General features: G+C 43.2%; 1 protein-coding gene, 1 long non-coding RNA gene and 2 pseudogenes across 3 annotated transcripts in view; all 4 read left to right on the top strand.

The window, feature by feature from the left end:
• Positions 1-5131: 5131 nt before the first annotated feature.
• Positions 5132-8393, top strand: LOC103727736. The gene is made up of 3 exons (XR_606987.1): positions 5132-5286; positions 5977-6009; positions 8301-8393. It is a non-coding gene; the product is annotated as an uncharacterized LOC103727736 (long non-coding RNA).
• A 620-nt stretch (positions 8394-9013) lies between these two features.
• Cfap65 (cilia and flagella associated protein 65) overlaps positions 9014-19566 on the top strand; it is a 41516-nt gene continuing 30963 nt past the window's right edge. For both annotated transcript variants that reach the window (XM_008825740.1, XM_008825739.1), the window contains exons 1-2: positions 9014-9215; positions 12829-13013. In XM_008825740.1, coding sequence (XP_008823962.1) covers positions 9087-9215; positions 12829-13013 — 314 coding nt within the window. In that variant the 5' untranslated portion in view covers positions 9014-9086. The remainder of the gene's footprint in view (positions 9216-12828; positions 13014-19566) is intronic.
• On the top strand, positions 17972-18162 carry LOC103727732 (annotated as a pseudogene).
• On the top strand, positions 18264-18947 carry LOC103727734 (annotated as a pseudogene).

Raw genomic sequence — 19566 nt, 5'->3', positions numbered from 1 at the left:
CGTTGGATGCTAACTCATGGCAACTCTCCTGCTTCAGCCTCTATGAGTCTTCATACCCAGCTTGTTCATCAAAAAATTAACTTTTACAATTTTTAATGTAAAAAAATCTAATGAAAAAAGAACCTCATGGACCAATAAAAGATGAGTTTTTTACCCTCCTTGGCCTCAGGGGGACTTCTATGCCCAAAGCAAACAAGTCATTTTATGACACTTTTACTTGAGAAAGAGTTCCGTTCAGAAATGGTTCTTTATTTAAGTCTTTTATCTCACTTGGACCTTACAACTTTTGAAGCAGCCTTTACAGTTTCCCTTTTGGCAGATGTTTTAGTTTTTTTTTTTTTTTTTTTTTTTCTGTTGCTGTGATTTAAAAAAAAAAAAAAAACCCTGACAAAAGTAACGTAAGGAAGAAAGGGTTTATTCTGGCTCATAGTTCAAGGGTACAGTCCATCATGGTGGGGAAGGCAAAGCATGAGGAGTTCAAAGCAGCTGATCACATTCACTCACAATCAGGAAGAAGAGAGCAATGAATATCCAGCTTGCTTTTTCCTTTTTAGTCCATTAACTTCAGACATGGAATTGTGCCACCCACAGTGGGCTGGCAGTCCCATTTCAATTAACCTAATCTAGATAACACCTCACAGGTGTGCCTTGTCTCCTAAGTGAGTCTAGATTCTGACAAATTGACAATAAGCACTAACATTCGCAACTAATGAGGAGACTGATCTTTACAAAGTAAAAGAACAGACTCTTATAATAGATAAGATGACTCCAGGCCTCTTTCCTAAGCACTCCACTCTACTGTCTTCTCAGGAATAGCCTCTTTCAGTTTATACCTTGGGGTTTCCAGGCTAAGGTTGGTTGGGGAAGAGTATCTTGAAAGCCCAAGGACAGAGAAGGGGATAGCCAGGGCGGCTGGAGCTGTCCATGGTGCTGACACCTTTAGTAGGCATGAAACTGGAGGGCCAGAAGATGGCATGGGGAAAAGAAAGTAGAGCAATTGATGTCCTGACAGATCCCCTGCCCATGAGGAGGAGTGAAAAGGTGTCAACCTCAAATTTGAGGCACCTCATGTTGAAATGAAAACCTGAGTGTACAGTACCTGGTAAGGTAGGGATTTGCTGTCAAGACTGAATTTTAACGAGTATTGTATAGCTATACTAGTCATCAATATCTGGTAATACCCTTGGTACAAGTTGGTAAATAGTTATTGATTGAATGCTTCACTTCAGTGATTGCTCCCCCAGTCCCTTCCTTACATACCCAGGATCTCCCATAATCCAAGAAATAAAGAGTTAAGATCTGGCACAATGTGGGTTCTAAGTCACTGCTGTGGCTCTAATTCAGTGCCTGTACCTTACTAATGTCAGATGTTTTGACTACAATCCCAGTTTGTCCTAATTTTATAGATGAGTAAAGGGAGGCTTTGCAATTTTCCTGACATTGCTTAGCTATTAAAAGATGGAACTAGGCTGGGCATAGTGGTGCATGCCTTTAATCCCAGCACTTGGGAGGCAGAGGCAGGCGGATCTCTGTGAGTTCAAGGCCAGCCTGGTCTACATAGTGAGTTCTAGGACAGCTGGGGCTACAGGGAGACCCTGTCTCAAAAAGACCAAAATAAAGAGATGGAACTAGGACTTGAACTTGAGTTTTCTGAGTCTTAACATTGTGTTTATTTACCTCCACTATCTTATCTTGTCTTGAGTGTTTTCTACTTTGTGGTGTGTTAGAGGCTAGGTAGAGAGAGAAAGTTATGTAGGGAGGTGAGGTTACATAGATGAGTTAGAAAACCACATATGGGTCCCAGGCAGGTTGAAACTCTTTCCTTTGAATTATCTTGCCATATGACAGCTGCAATGCTTAATCTTCATTGTCAGTTTGGTTGGATTTAAAACCCCTTAGGAGACATACCTCTGGGTGTGTCTGTATGGGCTTTCCAAGAAAGAATTAACCAGTAGAGGAGACTTATCCTAAATGTGGGTGGCACCATCCATGGGCCTAAATAAAAGGGGGAAAAGTAGGAATCTCGGCATTTCCCTTTCTCTGCTTCCTGGTCTGTTATTATGTGAAGAATCCCAGACATACACTCTCACTGCCTTGAACTCTGCTATGCCTTCCCCACCATGATGGACTATATCTTCTCAAATTTTAAGCCAAAATAAATCTTTCTTCATTTAAGTTGCTTCTATCAAGTATTTTGTTACAGCAATGAAAAAGTAGCTAATACACCAGCTTCCCCCCAAACCTTTCAGTTTTGGAGGGACAGCCTTGTCAGCTACTAGTGTTGGAGATGGGTGGACTTCTCAGCTGGTCAGCAGAGCACCCTGGTATTTCCTTTTGGCTTTCTCCTCAGGGCAGCAAAGCAGCCTTTTTCCTGGAGAAACAAAGGAGGAGGTTTGTGGAAAGGAGAAAATGCCCCTTTCCAAGTTTACTTCAGAGAGGCTGAGGCTGGTAGGAAGGTACACAGAAAGTTGAGTGGCTTTTTAGGGAAACCTGTTTTGGGAGGGGAGAGAGAGAGAGAGAGAGAGAGAGAGAGAGAGAGAGAGAGAGAGAGAGAGAGAGAGAGAGAAAGAGAGAGGAGAATATATGTGTGCATTTGTGCATGTATGTGTATTAGCATTGTGTGTATGAGTGTGTGTGTGTGTGTGTGTGTGTGAGTCTGTTGACTGTTTAATCACTCAGTCTTCTTCACATTATCTTTTGGAAATTATCCCCAACAAAACCAAGCATGTGGCAAGTGCCTGTATCCCCAGCACTCAGAAAGCTGAGGCAGGAGGATTGCAAGTGTGAAGCCAGCCTAGGATGCAAATTGAGAGCCTGTCTCAAATAACAAACAAAAATAAGAAAAATAAAAATATGCCCAACAAACACATGAGGAAACTGAGGCTCAGAGAGATCCTGTGACTTTCTGAAAGCCACACAGTGAGAAAAGAATAAGGGTTAATCCTAGACCTGCCTAATTTCTCAGTTCAGAATCTTCTTTATTGGGGGGGGGTGAGAGGTGATTAGAAAAGACTTGGAAAGAAAGCTTAACATGGATATTTTGTACACATTTGAGCACAAGTCACTAAGTGTACTTTGTCCCACAGCTCCAGAACCCAGGCCAGGGGGTCTCAGGTTGTTTCTCACCCATATTCCTTCATTTTCCTACAATCCTGGTGCTCATCAAGGTCCTGTATTATTGCTCACCTTCATTCATAGCTTTGAACCAAATAGTGTTTGTCTCATTGAGTGTGGAGAGGACATGATCACCAGGACCCAACACCTATTATCTCCTAGAATCTAGGTGCCTAATAAAGGGCTGTCCAAAGCAAGCCTAGATTCTGCTTCCTCCTACTCACACCTAGAGCCTAGCCATCCCTCTTCCAGGCTATTCACCTTTCTGGGTAAAGTCCAGTTGGCTGGCCTCTCCCTGGGGGTCCCCATGTAAGTTGAGGTCACTCCTGCAGAGCTTCCAGGAGGCAGTTAGGATCCCACTGAGCATAGGCCACGGGGCCTGCTGACAGAAGGAACCATCTTCTTTCATTGTTCCAGGTTTAGAATTCACCTAGTTATGAACAGGCAAGAACATCCATTGTGTGTGTGTGTGTGTGTGTGTGTGTGTGTGTGTGTGTGTGTAAATCCTCTCATGAAGAGACCGAAGGACGTATGGCTCTTTGTACAAGTTTTTCTTCTTCATCATGTTTTTCTTGTAATTCTCACTAAATCCTGGTTCAAGGGTCAGTGCTCTTGATTTCTTTTTGGCATAAAAATGAAAAAGTGTCTTTCTTTGTCTCTAAGGCCCAGCTGAGTCAGGCTGATTAAAACAGAACTTGGGGAAAAACAAAAAAGAAATCATTATAGGAACTATAAACAGCGTAAAAGTTGTCACGTCCAAAGTACAGGTTTCAGATTCTGAGAATCCCGTTAAAACCAGAAAACACTCACTGAGTTCTACATTCCTTAATCCCTAGAGAATTTCAGGCTTAATCAGGCTGGCATGACTTAACTAGCCTCTGGTCCTGCCTCTTTCCCTGCAGTCCTGCTCGCCTCTAGTCATGTGGCCTCCCAAGCCAACTCTGGTCACTTTGTCATCTCAGTCCATTTTCTACCTTCCACAAGTGAACCCCAGCTCTCCAAAATACTAGTTTATTTTCTGAGTTTATCCCTAGCTCTTTAAGCTCTCTCTCTCTTGCTCTCGCTCTCACTCTCACTCTCTCTATAACCATACCACACCCTTTTCATTCTGGGAAAAATGGGTTCATGGTCCAGGCAGTAAAACACCTTTAATTGCCAAAGAAGAATGAACTTTGAGATTTTCTGCTTTGATTACCTAGTCATTACCCAGGTGAGACCTTTTCCACAACATGCACACCTAACATGGACTTTGGGGCTTCCAAAAATCCCTATTATATGTAACATCCTCTTCGTACATTAACTTTTGGTTGTCTTCAAAAGAATTTATTCACCTTGATGTTGGACCAGAAGAACTGCTGGAAGAAAATGCTAGAGACCTTCTGTCCCTAGCAGAAGGAACACATTTACAAAGCAGTATGCAAATAAGAAATAACGACAGGCTGCTTTCAAGTGAACAATTGCAATCACAGGGAATGAGGCCAGAGCCTAAATGAACAACCCCTGTCCCATGAGAACAGGCGTGAAACCCATTTGTACCCAATCAAAGAAGTAGTTTGTGAATATGGCCAACTAAAGTAATGATTGTTAGGACGTCTCAAGAATTAAAGAACTTTGTTTATCATGCCTGGACTGTAGAAACCCACACTCACTACCACAAAAAAAGTCGGGGATGAGCGTTATGGAGATTAAACTTGGGCACCACTGACTTGGGGTTGTAGCTTAGTGATGGGGCTCTTGCCAGCATGCTGAGGGCTCCGTTGATTCTTAGCACCAAAAAAGAAAGAGAAAGGAAGAAAGAAAGAAGAAGAAGAGAGGAGACGGAAGGAAAGAAGAGGGGAGGACAAAAAAGGAGAGGAGGAGAGAGAAGAGAAAAAAGAAATCGACAGGCCTTTCGCTTTCTCTGAAACTTGGCTCTTTGGGGCTGCCGTCGTTGCCCTGGGATACCAAGAGACGCTGTGTCCCGCGCGTCCAGTATCTATGGAGACAGCACAGCTGCTTGTTTGAGTTCTGAGCGTTGGATTACAGAGGCGAGAGTGGCAAGGAAGGTATTTGTACCGGACCCCTTCCTCCGCGACAGCGTCCTCTCCGCGCCCTACTGAATGTCCTGTGAAACCGAGACTTGGACGAGATTAACTGGACCCTGGAGTCGGGAGACAAGAGGAACCGCTCTAAGTATACTTTGTCCCTTTCCTTCTACCGGTTTCTTCCTCAACTCTACTTGGCGACATCCCACTTTTTCCACCCATCATTTTGGGAATTTTTAAGATCGGAAATTTAGGCAAATAAAGGAAGCTGGTGATATGCCTTTTCTTGAGATTAGAAAATTGATTTGAAACAAAATCAAAAGCAAAACATAAAAAATAAAAACAAAAAAAGAAAACAGAAAGGCGCCCTCTCTTCACAATAATTGTAGATGTGTCAGTTTTTGGAGGAGGGGCTGCATGCTAAGCGGGGAAGTTATGATTGTTACAGTGACGGTTTGTTTAGTACTTTTGCAAATTCCCTTTCATTTGAGCTTCATTTTAACTTTGTAAAAGAGCCAGGACAACCCTCGTTTTACAGGCGAGGAGACTGAGGCTTGGAAGATGGGGAAATTTTAGTACTCTGAAGAGTTTAGGGGCAAGGCTCACTGTCCTAAGCCCGAGCTGGACCAGTTTTCTACCCCAATCGCCTCTCATCTGTTCTCTGCGGTCTCCGGGATGGACTGATGTGTTGGGCGGAGACTTTTTCAGCGAGGGAGGAGTTATAGGCAGAATCCGCTGAAGTTGGAGACAAGAGCGAATAAAGGCAGGACGGCAAAACTATCCAATAGCAGAAAACTAACAGAACCCTCCTCTTCCCCTTCCCAAATTGTGTTTCTAGGATTCTGCCTGAACATCCACTTTACAGCTGAAGGTAGGAGCCTTGCCTGTTCTATGTCTAGCAGGGTATCTGCTATGTAGTAAGCACTCAGTAAATGCTTTGTGAATGAATGAGTGAATGCACGAATGAGGGTGAGAATCTAAGGTAGTTCTCCCAGGGGTTGAAAAACCCTGTAGGAACAAATGAGTCAACAGAATCTTTCACTGGCTGATGGAGAGGGACTAAGAGGGTTTCTGCAGGAAGTGTGTAAATTCCTAAAGGTGCTCAGGAGATTGTTTGCTAAATCTGAATACATTATAATATGAGAAGCTTAACCAACAACTTGAAAAGGGAGAATTTTAGATAAATAAGAGTCAAGTCACATGCAATAAACTGTTGTAAGGATTGAAATGCCTGTGAAACCTTACAACACTGCCTGGCACATAAATTCTCAGTAGATGTCAGATGAAATTGATGCTATTTTTTTTTTTTTTTGAGAATGTTGCTTGAAGAAGTGAGGAAGGATAAGTAGTGCATAATATATACATATATTCAAAATAAGTATTAGAGCCCTGCTGTCCAGTGTGGTAACCACTAGCCAACTCCAGCTATTGAGGACTTAAAATATGGGCAGTCTGAATTGAGATTAATTGCCAGTATAAGATGTGCACCTTGGGACTGGAGAGATGGCTCTGCTGTTAAGAGCACTTGCTACTCTTTCTAAGGACCGGAGTTTGGTTCCCAGCACCCATGTCAGCAGGCTCACAACTGCTGGTACACTGGTGCTAGGGGATCTGATGCCCTATTCTGGCCTCTGAGGGCACTCAAATGCAAGTGGCATAAACTCACACAAACACACATAAATAAAAATAAATCTCTTTTCAAAAGGTGCACACCTGATTTCAGACTTAGAAGAAAAAAGAATGTGAAACATCTCAGCAATTTTGTTACAGTTATATATTAAATAATAGTATTTTATACAGTGGATTAAATAAAATATATTACTAATTTCACTTTTTTCTTACTTTTAAAATGTGGCTACTAGACATTTTGGGGGGGTCTTTTTGAGACGGTCTCCCTGTAGCCCCAGCTGTCCTGGAACTCATTATGTAGACCAGGCTGGCCTTGAACTCACAGAGATCCACCTGCCTCTGCCTCCCAAGTGCTGGGATTAAAGGCGTGTGCCACCATGCCCAGCTATCATTTTATATTACATATGTTGCTCGCAGTAAGTTTGGGAAGGGGCAGAGCCATGTTTGGTGACTTCCTGGGTGATGGCTCCATATTGAATATAAAGAGAAATTAAAGTTTAGTACTTTGAAGTGAATCATTGTAGAGGTCATCAAACTTCTCCCACCTGTGCCTGAACAGGGCTGGAAGCAGATGGAGCTTGGAGCAGATGAGTGTGGAAACTGTTCATCTCTTTAATAGATTGCAGAGTCATAGCACATTCCTGTGTATACATGCTAGAGGAAGCCCATTAAAGGAGGAGGAAATAAAAGGTGATGGAACCAAGACCCCAGATGTTTTGTGATCCTTAGAGCAAGGCTAAGCAAGCACACTTTTAAAAAAATTTTTTAGTTAAGTGTTTTTTTCTTTACAATTGAGCTTTTGTACATTTCATACAACAGTTCTTAATCAATTTTAGACCACCTCTCCCCACCACTTGACCTCATGCATACAGGTTAAATCCTATCCTGTCAAGCATTTGTACCCAAATGTCCTTTGGTGCAAGTTCATCCGCTGGAGTCTAGTCAGCCTATCTAGCGATTGTAGGGAAGGTCTGTTCTCCTTCACCCGGTAGTAATCAGTCTCCAATGGTTCCCAGGATGGGGCTGGCCTGACACTCATTTCCCTTGATAGCTCTCATAGTTGTAGAGGAAACTACGCAAGCTGCTAAGAGAAAAAAAATCAATCAATAGTCCAATGCAGCCCTAAAGCCTCATAACCATAATGACTGGCACAGCAAACTACTTCTATTGGTGTTATCTGGGGGTTAATCAACAGCTATCTAATTGGACTTAAAGCCCTCTCAATGGGAGTGAACTCGTAGGTGGCACTGTAAACACAGTCAAATACACATGACTGGAGAGGTCATAGATCCTGGAGAAAAACAAGCATCTTTTTGAACATTTGGTGAAACCTATAGATTCTCTTCCTTAAAGTCAGCACCTGTACATATGCTTCTGCATGATATTTTGCATAAATTTACATAAAACATTAGCACATAACTTCCAGCTGCATTCTGTCCAGGGAACCTATCCTTCTTCTCTAGAGGTTGATTCATTTAGTCTCTAATCAGTCCTTTATTCCATTCACCGTTTACTTTAAACTTGGACTACAAGGTGTGTTCTGAAAGAGGAACCTCAGAAGATCAAGAACCTGGGGGCTGGAGAGATGGCTCAGCAGTTAAGAGCACTGACTGCTCTTGCAGAGGACCTGGCTTCAATTCCCAGCATCCACATGGTGGCTATGAACTGTCCTTAACGCCGGTTCCACGGGAATCCGAAGCCCTCTTCTGACTTCCACGGCATTGTACGACACAGGTGCACTCACATACATGCATAAAATACACTCATACACATAAAATAAAAATAAATTTAAAAAAAAGATCAAGAACCTGCCAGTCTCATTTGCCTTTTCTTTGCCCATTATTCCTTTTCTAACAGCAGGCAAAGCACATTCCAAGGAAACAAGCTCAGAGTAAAAGCTAAGGGAAATGCATGGATTTTGCTGACCCTTCCCGCCCCCTCTCCCGCATTACGGGCTTGTTAGGTAATGCCAGGTATGGCCATGGAGGGACATGGCTACAGGAATCTTATCCCAAAACTTCCTTTCATGTAGTTTCCTGAGTGATGCTCTAGGGCCCTTGGCAAAGCCCTGGATCCTTTGTCCAGCCTCATTTCTCATGGTGCCACCTTATACCCCTTTGCCAGAGCTAGAAAACAGGGCTTCTCCTCCATCTCGATGTTGGTCATGGTGTGTCTTCCCCATCAACTCTCATTTTCAAGCTCCATTTATCGCTGCTCTTCTCCCAGCTCCAGACTCATATGTGGATTGGTAGGAACTTCTGACTTGGCTGGAGTGTTCCTGGCTAGAGTGTGCCCTTGACTTCGAGTTCTAAGAATCCAATGCTGACCCAGTCAAACCCAACCTCCACCATGAGGCCCAGGGACAGTGGAGACTGCACTGTGAATACTATGAATGAGGGATCATACTTGAATGCCACCACACAGGGAAGCAGCAGTGTCACTACCCAGGTGAGGAAGGGGTCAGGGTGGTAAATCAAGGTGTGGCAAAGCCAGATAGGGGCATGGTGACAGGGCAGTAGAGTGGGAATCTGAGGGACTGACTCTCCAATATACACTCCAGAACTAGCCCCTGCCTAGATGGAGCACTGGGCAGACTGGAGTGCTGGACGCATTGGAGTGGGAACTGTGATGGAGAGGAGGGAGAGACAAGTGGAGGCTGGGGAGGTGGACAGTGTTTCTTCGCTCAGGAAGCTTTTAGCCTTGGCTCCTGGGACTCTGTGCTTGACAAATATGTGGAAGTTGTTTGCTTTTTGTAACTTATTCTCTCTGTGTGACATTGATGCTGTTCAGGGGAGTGATAATGGAGTACGACTGTGTGTTTGGTGTGATGTAATGCTTGTTATTTGTGAAATGATGTAGTGTGTCTGTGGGGGTGGGGTGGCATCTGCCTCCTTAGATGTAAGGAGGCATGTATTACATTCATCTGCCTGTGGACCTACCCTTCCATCTGTGCCATCCTAGACCTGTTGGCCTTTGGATTCTATCATGCCTTCCTCCTGTGCTCTGAACTGGCAGGAGATTAGATTAGAAGGTGAGAGGAAGGGAGAAGCCAAGGTATTTTTCTTGTTCTCTCTCTCTCCCTCCCTCTCTCCCTCTCTTATCTCTGAGACAGGGTCTCCCTGTAGCCCCAGCTGGCCTGGAACTCACTATGTAGACCAGGCTGGCCTTAATCACACAGAGATTTGCCTGCCTCTGTCTCCTGAGTTCTGGGATTAAAGACATGTGCCACCACACCTGGGTTTTCTTGCTGTCTTGATGGTGTCTGTATTAGCAGATGCATCTCCCCATGGATCCCTTCTGACAAGATGGGCCTCAAGACTCCAACAGCCCTACTCCTCTCCTCTTACCTTAATGTGATAATGGTCTATCTATCATCTATCTATCTATCTATCTATCTATCTATCTACCATCAATCATCTATCTACCATCTATCTATCTATCTTATATAATTTTCATTTGTGTTTATTCATTGTACATAGCACTGGGTGACATAAGAACATTTTTGTGTAACTATCTAATGTACTTTGAGCGTACCCTCCCCAGTACTCTACCCTTCTCTCGTCCTCCCTTCCCTTCTCTCCTGAGTTCCTTTGTTCCCCTAGACAATTTCACTTCTCCTTTCATGCCAAATGTACATACATGACTCTGTGTATCTACATAGAATATAGGAACTACAGATGAGAGAAAACATATGCTATTTGTCTTTCTGAGAATCAGTTAATTCAATTAACATGGTTCTCACCAGTCATATCAATTTCACTATAAATAATATAATTTCATTCTTCTTTATGGTTGAAAAAGTTACATTGTGTATATTGACCACATTTGCTCTACCAATTCTTCTACTGGACACCTATGTTGGTTCAATAACTTAGCTGTTGTGAATAGTGCTGCAGTACACATTAAGGTCCAAGTATCTCTTTCCTTTGGGTAAATGCCCAGGAGTGGTACAGCTGGGTCATATGGTAGATCTTTTTTAAGCTTTGTGTGTGCGTGTACACGTGCACATATGAGTGTCAAGGCCAGAAGTCAACACCAAGTATCTTCTGCTCTCCATCTTATTTATTATTTTTATTTTATGTGTATGAGTATATTGCCTTCATGTATGTAAGTGTTGTACAATGCCCATGGAGGTCAGAAGAGGGCATCAGATCCCATGGAACTGGAGTTACAGATAGTTGTTGGCTGCCATGTGGATGCTGGGAACTGAACCAGGGTTCTCTGCAAGAGCAGCCAGTGCTCTTCACCATTGAACCATCTCTCCAGCTCTACTTTATTTTTTGAGAAAGAGTCTTTGTTTGAACCTGGAGTTCACCATTTCAGAAGACTGGCTGACCAGCAACCCCCTGGAATCTGCCTGTCCCTTCTACACCAGTGCTAGCATTACAGACACATGCTACTGATACGGCTTTTATACGTGGGTGCTGGGGATCAAACTCAAGTCCTCCTGTTTACATGGCAAACACTTTGCCAATTGAGCCATCCCACAAGGCCCTTTTTTTTTGAGGAATCTTCATATTGATTTCCATAGAAACTGGACTATTTTGGATGCACAGCAGCAGCATATGAGGCTTCTCTTTTGTCTACATCCTCATCAGTATTTGTTATGGTGGCCACTTCTGGATGCCATTAGCCCACAGGTTGCTTCACTGCCCTGATTGTGTATTGCATTCCTTGTATTGTGTGTGTGTGTGTGTGTGTGTATCTGTGATATGTATGTGTGCATGTGTGTATGTGCTCACCCATTCAGACATGTGTGGAGGCCAGAGGTCAATATCAAGTGGCTTCCTTTTTTCACTCTCCACCTTATTTTTTGAGACAGGGTCCCCTCATTGAACCAGGAACTTGGCTAGACATTTTGGCTAGACTGACTGGCTCTAGTAAAGCCCCTGGGATTTGCCTATCTCTACTCCACCCCCTAGTACTAAGATTACAGGTGCATACCACTGCAACCAACAGCCAGCTTTTCATGGGTGCTGGGTATCTGAACTCAGTTCCTCATGTTCGCTCAGTAAGCACTTCACCTACTGAGTCCAGGTGCGCTGCTTTAAACACCAGGGTGCCTTCTTTTTTCCTGGTTGGATCCTGACTGATGCACTACTGATATCTAAAATGAATTACAATGCCCCATCCATGCCACCTTTCCTCCATAGGCAATCTGGGAAAGAAAATATCATGTTGGTCAATCAATGTTCTTAGTAAATATTGAAATTGAGAAGGTAAGCTCCAAGAGAGAAGGAATTTGTAGGTCTTGTTCACCATTGTAAGCCAAGCACCTAGCACAGTGTCTGGTGCATGATGGTTAACAAATATTTGCTGAATGGATGACTACATCCTGTGTTATATAATAGTAGACAAGCAATATTTGGTCCAATATAAAATAACAGTGAGCCAAGTGTTCATGGCAATGACTGTGGTAGGAAGAGGTATCCAGTTTATCCTTCTTCCACCTTACTGCTGCAGACGGTTTCCATCCCTCTCAATCTTTGAAGGATTTTCCCATTATAGACAGGGAAACACTGGCACACCGAGTCTTGAGCAGATCTTAGAATGGCCTAGGAGGGCATGGGTAGGAGTTGGTGACAGGCCAACTGACTCCTTCTTCTGCTTTAACAGCCAGTCAAGGGATGGGAGAGGGAACTGTGGAATGTGCTACAATATGGAAAAGTGGCTAGGATAGACCATTCCAGCTTGGAGAGGCTTCTATAGAGCAGGGCAGGTTGGGGAAGAGGAGGAAATGAAGGCTCCTAAGGTAGAGATGCTTGAAAATGGCTAAGGGATAGAACCCACCAGCCAAGACTACATTTATGAACCTCATAGAGTGGCTGTATGGGGTGGCCCAGATATATTTCATGGGCAAACTGTTCCAGTGACCTTAGAAGTAATGATGCCTCACTCCAAGGCCTACCTGTTCCTTACCGGCAAGGGATGTCATCTGTTATGTGCTTAGAAGGAGAGATGGAGATGGAAGATGTTAGCCTATTCTCTGAGTCTTTGTATAAGGACTTTACATCCCCCTAATGCAGCCTTTCTTTTCCCCTTTTCCCTGCCACCTGAACAGCTTGCCAGCTCTATGGGCACTCAAATATGCACAGCAAGGAATCAAAACAAAGTGAAGAACAGAGTTGTATGGGGCATTGAGGTCACAGAGGAGCTGCAGTGGAAAGGCTGGGAGCTGGGGAAGGAGACCACAAGGAACCTGGTTCTGAAAAACCTCTCTTTGAAAATCCAGAAGATGAAGTACAGGTACCAGAGTGAGAAACCAGGGACCCAGCCCCTGATCTCTCAAGTCACCAAAGGATTCTCTTTAAAACCAAGACAACTAGCTGGACATGGTGGCACATGTGTTTAATTTCAGCACTTGGGAGGCAGAGGCAGGTGGATCTCTGTGATTTCAAGGCCAGCCTGATCTACATAGTGAATCCCAGGCTGGCTGGGGCTACAGGGAGACCCAGTCTCAAAAAGGCAAAAACAAAACAAAACAGCCTTTTAAAATGTTACACAGAGGGGCTGGAGAGATGGCTCAGCAGATAAGAGCACTGACTCCTCTTGCAGAGGACCCAGTTTAGGTCCCAGCACCCATATGGTGGCTCATAACCACACCTAACTTAAGTTCCAGAGTATCCTATGCCTTCTTCTGGCATCTGTGGGCATTGCACACACTTGTTGCACTTACATGCAGGCAGAACACTCATACATACACTAAAAATAAATAGATAAGTAACAATTAAAATGTTACACAGAGTCAGAAGAATGTTCAAAACATGTGCAGTTTGAAGAATCTTAGAAAGTGGAACTCAAGGCCAGACTAAACCATACAATAATGACAGTCTAAAGTCAACCTTCTCCCATCATGGGACCTTCCCGCCTATAGAGAACCACTATCCTGTCTTCTGTATTAATGACTTCTTGCTTTTCTCAACTGGATTTACCACATGTGTTGCCATCCCTAAATAATATGGTTTAGTTTACCTTATGAACTTTAAATAAACGAATATGGTATGCTTTTGTAAATTCTCCCACCCTTTTTTAAACTCAATTTTTTCTTTTTTATGGTGCTGGGGATTGAACCTAGAGCCTTGTACATCCTAGGCAAGAGTTCTACCACTGAGCTGTATCTCTGACCCTTTTTTTTAGTTTTTGTTTTTTAAACAGGATTTCACTAAGTTGACCAGGCTGCTCTTGAACTCACTCTATAGCCCAGGCAGTCCTTGAACTTGTGATCTTCCTGCCTCAGCCTCCAGAATAGGTAGGATTATAGGCCTGTGCCACCAGAAACTATTGTTCACTTATTTCTGTAAAACTCATCCACATGCAGCCATAGTTCATCTCTTTTCATAGTGTCTAGTACTGCTCTATGCCTTCCCCATGACATACACATCCAATCTTCTGTTGGGGGAATGTTTAGAATGTTCCCAGTTTGGGATTGTTACCAACAATGTTCTGTTACCCAAGTACAGGAAGTTTTCTGGGATGTCAACATAGGACTAGATTTGATGAAACTTAGTAGTTTCATCTACTTTTTGTAGATGAAATTAATCTATTTCCCAAAGTATAGAGATAGGATCTATTACTATTCCCACCAGCAGCATATGAGAGTTCTGTGCTTCTGTGTCCATTCCAAAGAGTACCAGGACTGGGATTGTACAATTCTGAGAGGAATGATAATTTGTAGATCTAATGTGAATTCTCTAATTGCTGATTCCCTAATTACTAAGGAGGATGAATATCTTTTGCTAGGTTTTTGATCATTTTCAGTTCTTCATTTGTGTGAGTCGTGTTGAAATCTGTGTCCATTTTTCTATATGAAGATTATTTCTTTATTGTTTTTCTTTCATTTTGTATGAGTTCTTATCTTGGATACTACTTCTTTATCAGTTATGAGTTGTGGCTATGTTTCTCACCTGGCAACTTATCTTTTGATTTTTTGTTGTGTTTTTTGAAGATAGAAGTTCTTGCAGGAATTGATGACACAGGTCTATAATCCCAGTACTTGGGAGGAGGAGGCAGGAGTTTAAGGTCATCCTTAGCTACATAGCAAGTTCAAGGCTAGTCTGGACTATATGATATTCTGTCTCAAAAAAAAAAAGAACAATAAACTAAACTAACAACCAAACAGAATAGATGTTCTTAATTTCAAAAGAATAAAGTTTATCAATCTTTTTGTTTTATGACTGGTACTTTTTTTGTATCTTTCTTAAGAACCCCTTCTATACCTCCAGGTAATGAATACATTTCCTTATGGTATTTTCTAAAGATGTCCTAGTTTTAACTTTAAGATTTGTCTTCTGCTGGGCATGGTGGCGCACACCTTTAATCCTAGCACTTGAGAGGCAGAGGCAGGCTGGGCTACAGGGAGACTCTGTCTCAAAAAAACAAAGCAACAACAAAAAAATTGTCTTCTATTTAGATGGAACTATTTTGGGGGCTGTTATAAATTTTTTATTGAACTTTTGCAAATTTCATATGACATTTTGATCATATTTAGATCCCTCCCTTATCTATACCACCCTTACTACTCCCCTCCTAATTTCATGTACTCTATTATATATACATGTGATACATATGTGTACATATATATATACATGTATAATATATATGTTTAAGGTCTAGTAAGTCAAATTTGTGTCCCCAAATGCCCTTCAGTGTCGATCTATCCACTAGAGCCTGGTCAACCTACCCTGTGTTACAACCTAAAGAAAACTGACTCTCCCTTCCCCAGTATCTATCAGTTCCTAATAGTTGCTCAGCTAGTGTTGGGGCTTCTTATCCACTTCCCCACTTCTCTGTTGGGATTTTTGCTTGGCTTGAGCTTACATGGGTCTTGTACATGCTGTCACCATTGCTGTAAGTTCATGTGAGTATCTGCCCAGCTATCTGGAAAACTCTATTTCCTTGTGGTCACAACCACCCCTGGCTCTAACAGTCTTTACCCCTCTCTTCCCCAATGATCCCTGAGCCTTGAGAGGCAAGGGTTTGCTACAGGTGTGCTATTCAGGGATAAGTACTCTGCAGTCGCTTATTCTCTGCACTTTGGCCAGTTGTAGGTTAGTGCTAATCACCATCTGTTGCAAGAGGGAGCTTCTCTGGTGAAAACTGAAAGATTACTTCATTGGGTTAGGGAACTCATGGGTCTGGGGCATGCACAGATCCAAGTGGACCTGAGCACTGAGATGGCTGGGCAGAAGAAGACTTGAAATACGGAACTCACTGGGTGGTTTGAGGGAACTCTGGAATTGTTTTTTTGTGAATGGTTTGAAGTAGGAACCTGATGACTATCCTCAATGGAATGCCCAATTAACTTCAGCACCATTATTGAAAAGTTTATACACACTCTGACAGTTTCCCATACCACCAACATATATCAGCTGTCTACATATGTGTGGGCCCATATCTGGACTCCACTTTGTGCCCCTGATCTACTTGTATAATCCTGGACTTAACTATTAGAACCTAAATTAATTATTAGAGAGTTTATAGAAAATTTTGATATCTGGTCATATAATCCTCTATTATTCTTTCTCAAGATTGACTCGAACTTTAATTTAAAAAATCTTCGGCTGGGCATGGCACATGCCTTTAATTAACCTCAGCACTCTGGAGGCAGAGACAGGTGGATCTCTGTGAATTCAAGGCCAGCCTAGTCTACATAGTGAGTTCCAGGCCAGCTGGGGCTACAGGGAGACTTTCTCAAAAAGACCAAAAAAAAAAAATCTTCGAATCAGCTTATTATACATGCACATAATTATTTATGATTTTATTGAGATTTAATTGAACCTACAAATGGGTTTAGGGAGAATACATATTACAATAGTGAGTCTTCCTGCTTCCAATTCCCTTGTGGTGGTCCTCTTCCAAGTGGTGGGGTTATAGGTACGAGCCATCATAACTAGGTTTTTCTAGTATTTTTAGTGTAAAAATATTCATATATTTTACTTTGATTTGTGCACATGTATGTTTGTACACATATGGGGGGGTGCCCGCAAAGCCAAAAGAGGGCGTTGGATCCCCTGGAGCTGGAGTTACATGCTGTCATGAGCTGCTTGATGTGGATGCTTGGAATCGGGTCCTCTAAAAGAGCACCTAGCATTCCTAACCACAAAGCCAACTCTCTGGCCCCTAACATTTTAATTGATACAGCATTTGTTTTGTTTTTTTTCCCTCTCTTATTAATATGGTAGATTATGTTATCTGATTTTTTACCTTAAACTAGCCATGTATCTCTGGATAATTCTAACAGTAAGTTCCTTTGGCTACTACTGTTTTGTTTCTGAATAAAAGGGACCTGTAGTTTTCTTTTCCTCTGCTTCTGTTAGGTTGGGTAATAACACATGAATTGTTTTTCTTCAAACACCAGGTAGGACTTGCTGTGAAGCCATCTGGTCTCTGTGGGAAGATTTTTGCCCACCTTTTCTATTTCTTGGATGATTTTAGGTAGAATGACCATACAACTCCTTGTATAATTCTTGAGTCAGTTTAGTGAGCTACATTTTCTTAGGATGTGTTTTGCTTCATCTAAATTTACTCATCCATTGGTTCAGTCATTGGCAACATTGTGCTCCAAAAGTTGCCACCCCTGTGCTCCCACCCTTCCTGGGACTCTACATCTTTGTATCCCTGGCTCTTTCCTTCCCAGTCTTGACTCACCCATGCTACATGTTTAAAAATCAGGATGCCCCCACACAGCAGCTAACAACTGTCTGTAACGCCAGTTCCAGGAGATCCGACAGCCTCTTCTGTCCTCGTCCGCATTGTACGTCACAGGTGCACTTACCTATGTGCAGGCAATACATGCATACACATAAAATAAAAATAATAAATAAAAAAATTTTTTGGTCTTTTTTGAGACAGGGTCTCCCTGTAGTCCCAGCTGACCTGAACTCACTATGTAGACCAGGCTGGCCTTGAACTCAACTATCCACCTGCCTCTGCCTCCAGAGTGCTGGGTTCAAAGGTGTGCACCACCACACCAGGCATAAATAAAATATTTTTAAAAATCAGGAGGGCTTGTTCCTACCTGTCCCCATGCTTATCATCTTCAGCAGAGACACAAATCTTGATGTGAAAAACTGTAGAAATAAGAGTTCAGAGCTGGGTGTGGAGTTGCACACTTGGAGGATCAAGAATTCAAGACATGAGGCGATCCGGGTGTGTGGACTCACAGGAGGCAGCTCGTGGCGCCCGGCAGCACAGGACTGCTCAAGATGTCATACATGCTCCCGCATCTGCACAATGGCTGGCAGGTAGACCAGGCCATTCTCTCGGAGGAGGACCGCGTGGTCGTCATTCGTTTCGGACATGACTGGGACCCCATCTGCATAAGATGGACAAGGTTCTGTACAGCATTGCCGAAAAGAAATGGAAGATAGTGGGAGATTTTCCTCATCTTGTATGAGCCCTGTTTGGATATCCCAGCTGTTTTAAAGCTGTTGGTGTCGGTGGTGTCACTTGTGCCCTGTGGCATCCTCTCTGGTTCTCCACAGCCTGGCAGGGTTTCTTCCTGCCGCCAAAATGAACATCCGCCTGTGCTCAGCCAGATGACCTGATGAACATGCAACACTGCAACCTCCTTTGCCTTCCTGAGAATTACCAGATGAAATACCATTTCTACCATGGCGTGTCCTGGCCCTGGTTCTACATTGCTGAGGACGAAGATGGGAAGACTGTGGGCTATGTCCTGGCCAAAATGGAGGAGGATCCTGATGGTGTCCCCATGGATATATCACCTCACTAACTGTGAAACATTCACACCGGTGCTTTGGCCTGGCTCAGAAGCTAATGGATCAGGCCTCATGGGCCATGATAAAGAACTTTAGTGCTAAGTATGTATCTCTGCATGTCAGGAAGAGTAACTGGGCAGCCTTTCACCTTTATTCTAACACCCTCAGCTTCCAGGTTAGTGAGGTAGAGCCCAAGTACTATGCAGATGGGGAGGATGCTTACCCTATGAAGACGGATCTCACCCAGATGGCAGATGAGTTGAGATGGCAGATGGTGCTGAAGAAGAGCAGATACGTGGTTCTGGGCTCCAGGGAAAACCAGGAGACTCAGGGCAGCACACTTCCTGGTTCTGAAGAGGCCCATGAGCAGGAGAACCTGGCTGGAGATGACAGTGGCAGTGACAGCAAAGACAGCGCTGATGTCCAGGACAGCTCACAGGACTTGGATTCTGCCTCCTAGATCCTGCTTGAGCACCACAACTTGCATTTGAGCCACATTTGTCATCTTAACTGCTCTGCAGTATCTGCTTTGGGGTCATCTCAGAGTGACCTGAATGACTTGCCATTTTCAACTCTCAACAGCCACCTTCCATGTACCCTGCTGTGATCATGAAGGCATACCTGGACACAGAACCTGCTGTGCAAGAGCTAAGGAAGTCTGAGGACTGCCGTGACAGAATCTTCCCTGGCTCACACTGTGCTGCCATTATTTTGTTAGCAGTTGTCCTGCACTGGATTGTGGTTACCCAAGAGGTTCCCTCTTAACAATGCCAAACCAGAAGCAGGATGACTCTGGAAGCTCCCCAGCTTTCAGCATTGCCATTATTTATCTGGGTTTTCATTCTTAGAATAGTGTCCAAGCTGAGCATCAAGTTAGTCCTCATGTCCCCTCTCTCTTTTCTGGTGGACGTTACCTATTCTTGCTTTCTCTGGAAACTGCATATGTCCTGTCCTCCTCTTTGAGGAAGAATTTTTCCCTTTCCCAGTGGGAGAAGGTGACAAAGTAGACTTGCACACAAGCAGAAGTTGAATATTTTAAGAAAAGGACAAGCAGTAATTAAGTTGCAGCTTCTAATCTG

The sequence above is a fragment of the Nannospalax galili genome, unplaced genomic scaffold (genome assembly GCF_000622305.1).
Source record: "Nannospalax galili isolate Female #2095 unplaced genomic scaffold, S.galili_v1.0 scaffold127, whole genome shotgun sequence".
Lineage (NCBI taxonomy): Eukaryota > Metazoa > Chordata > Mammalia > Rodentia > Spalacidae > Nannospalax > Nannospalax galili.
This window is presented reverse-complemented; position numbering and strand designations above follow the sequence as displayed.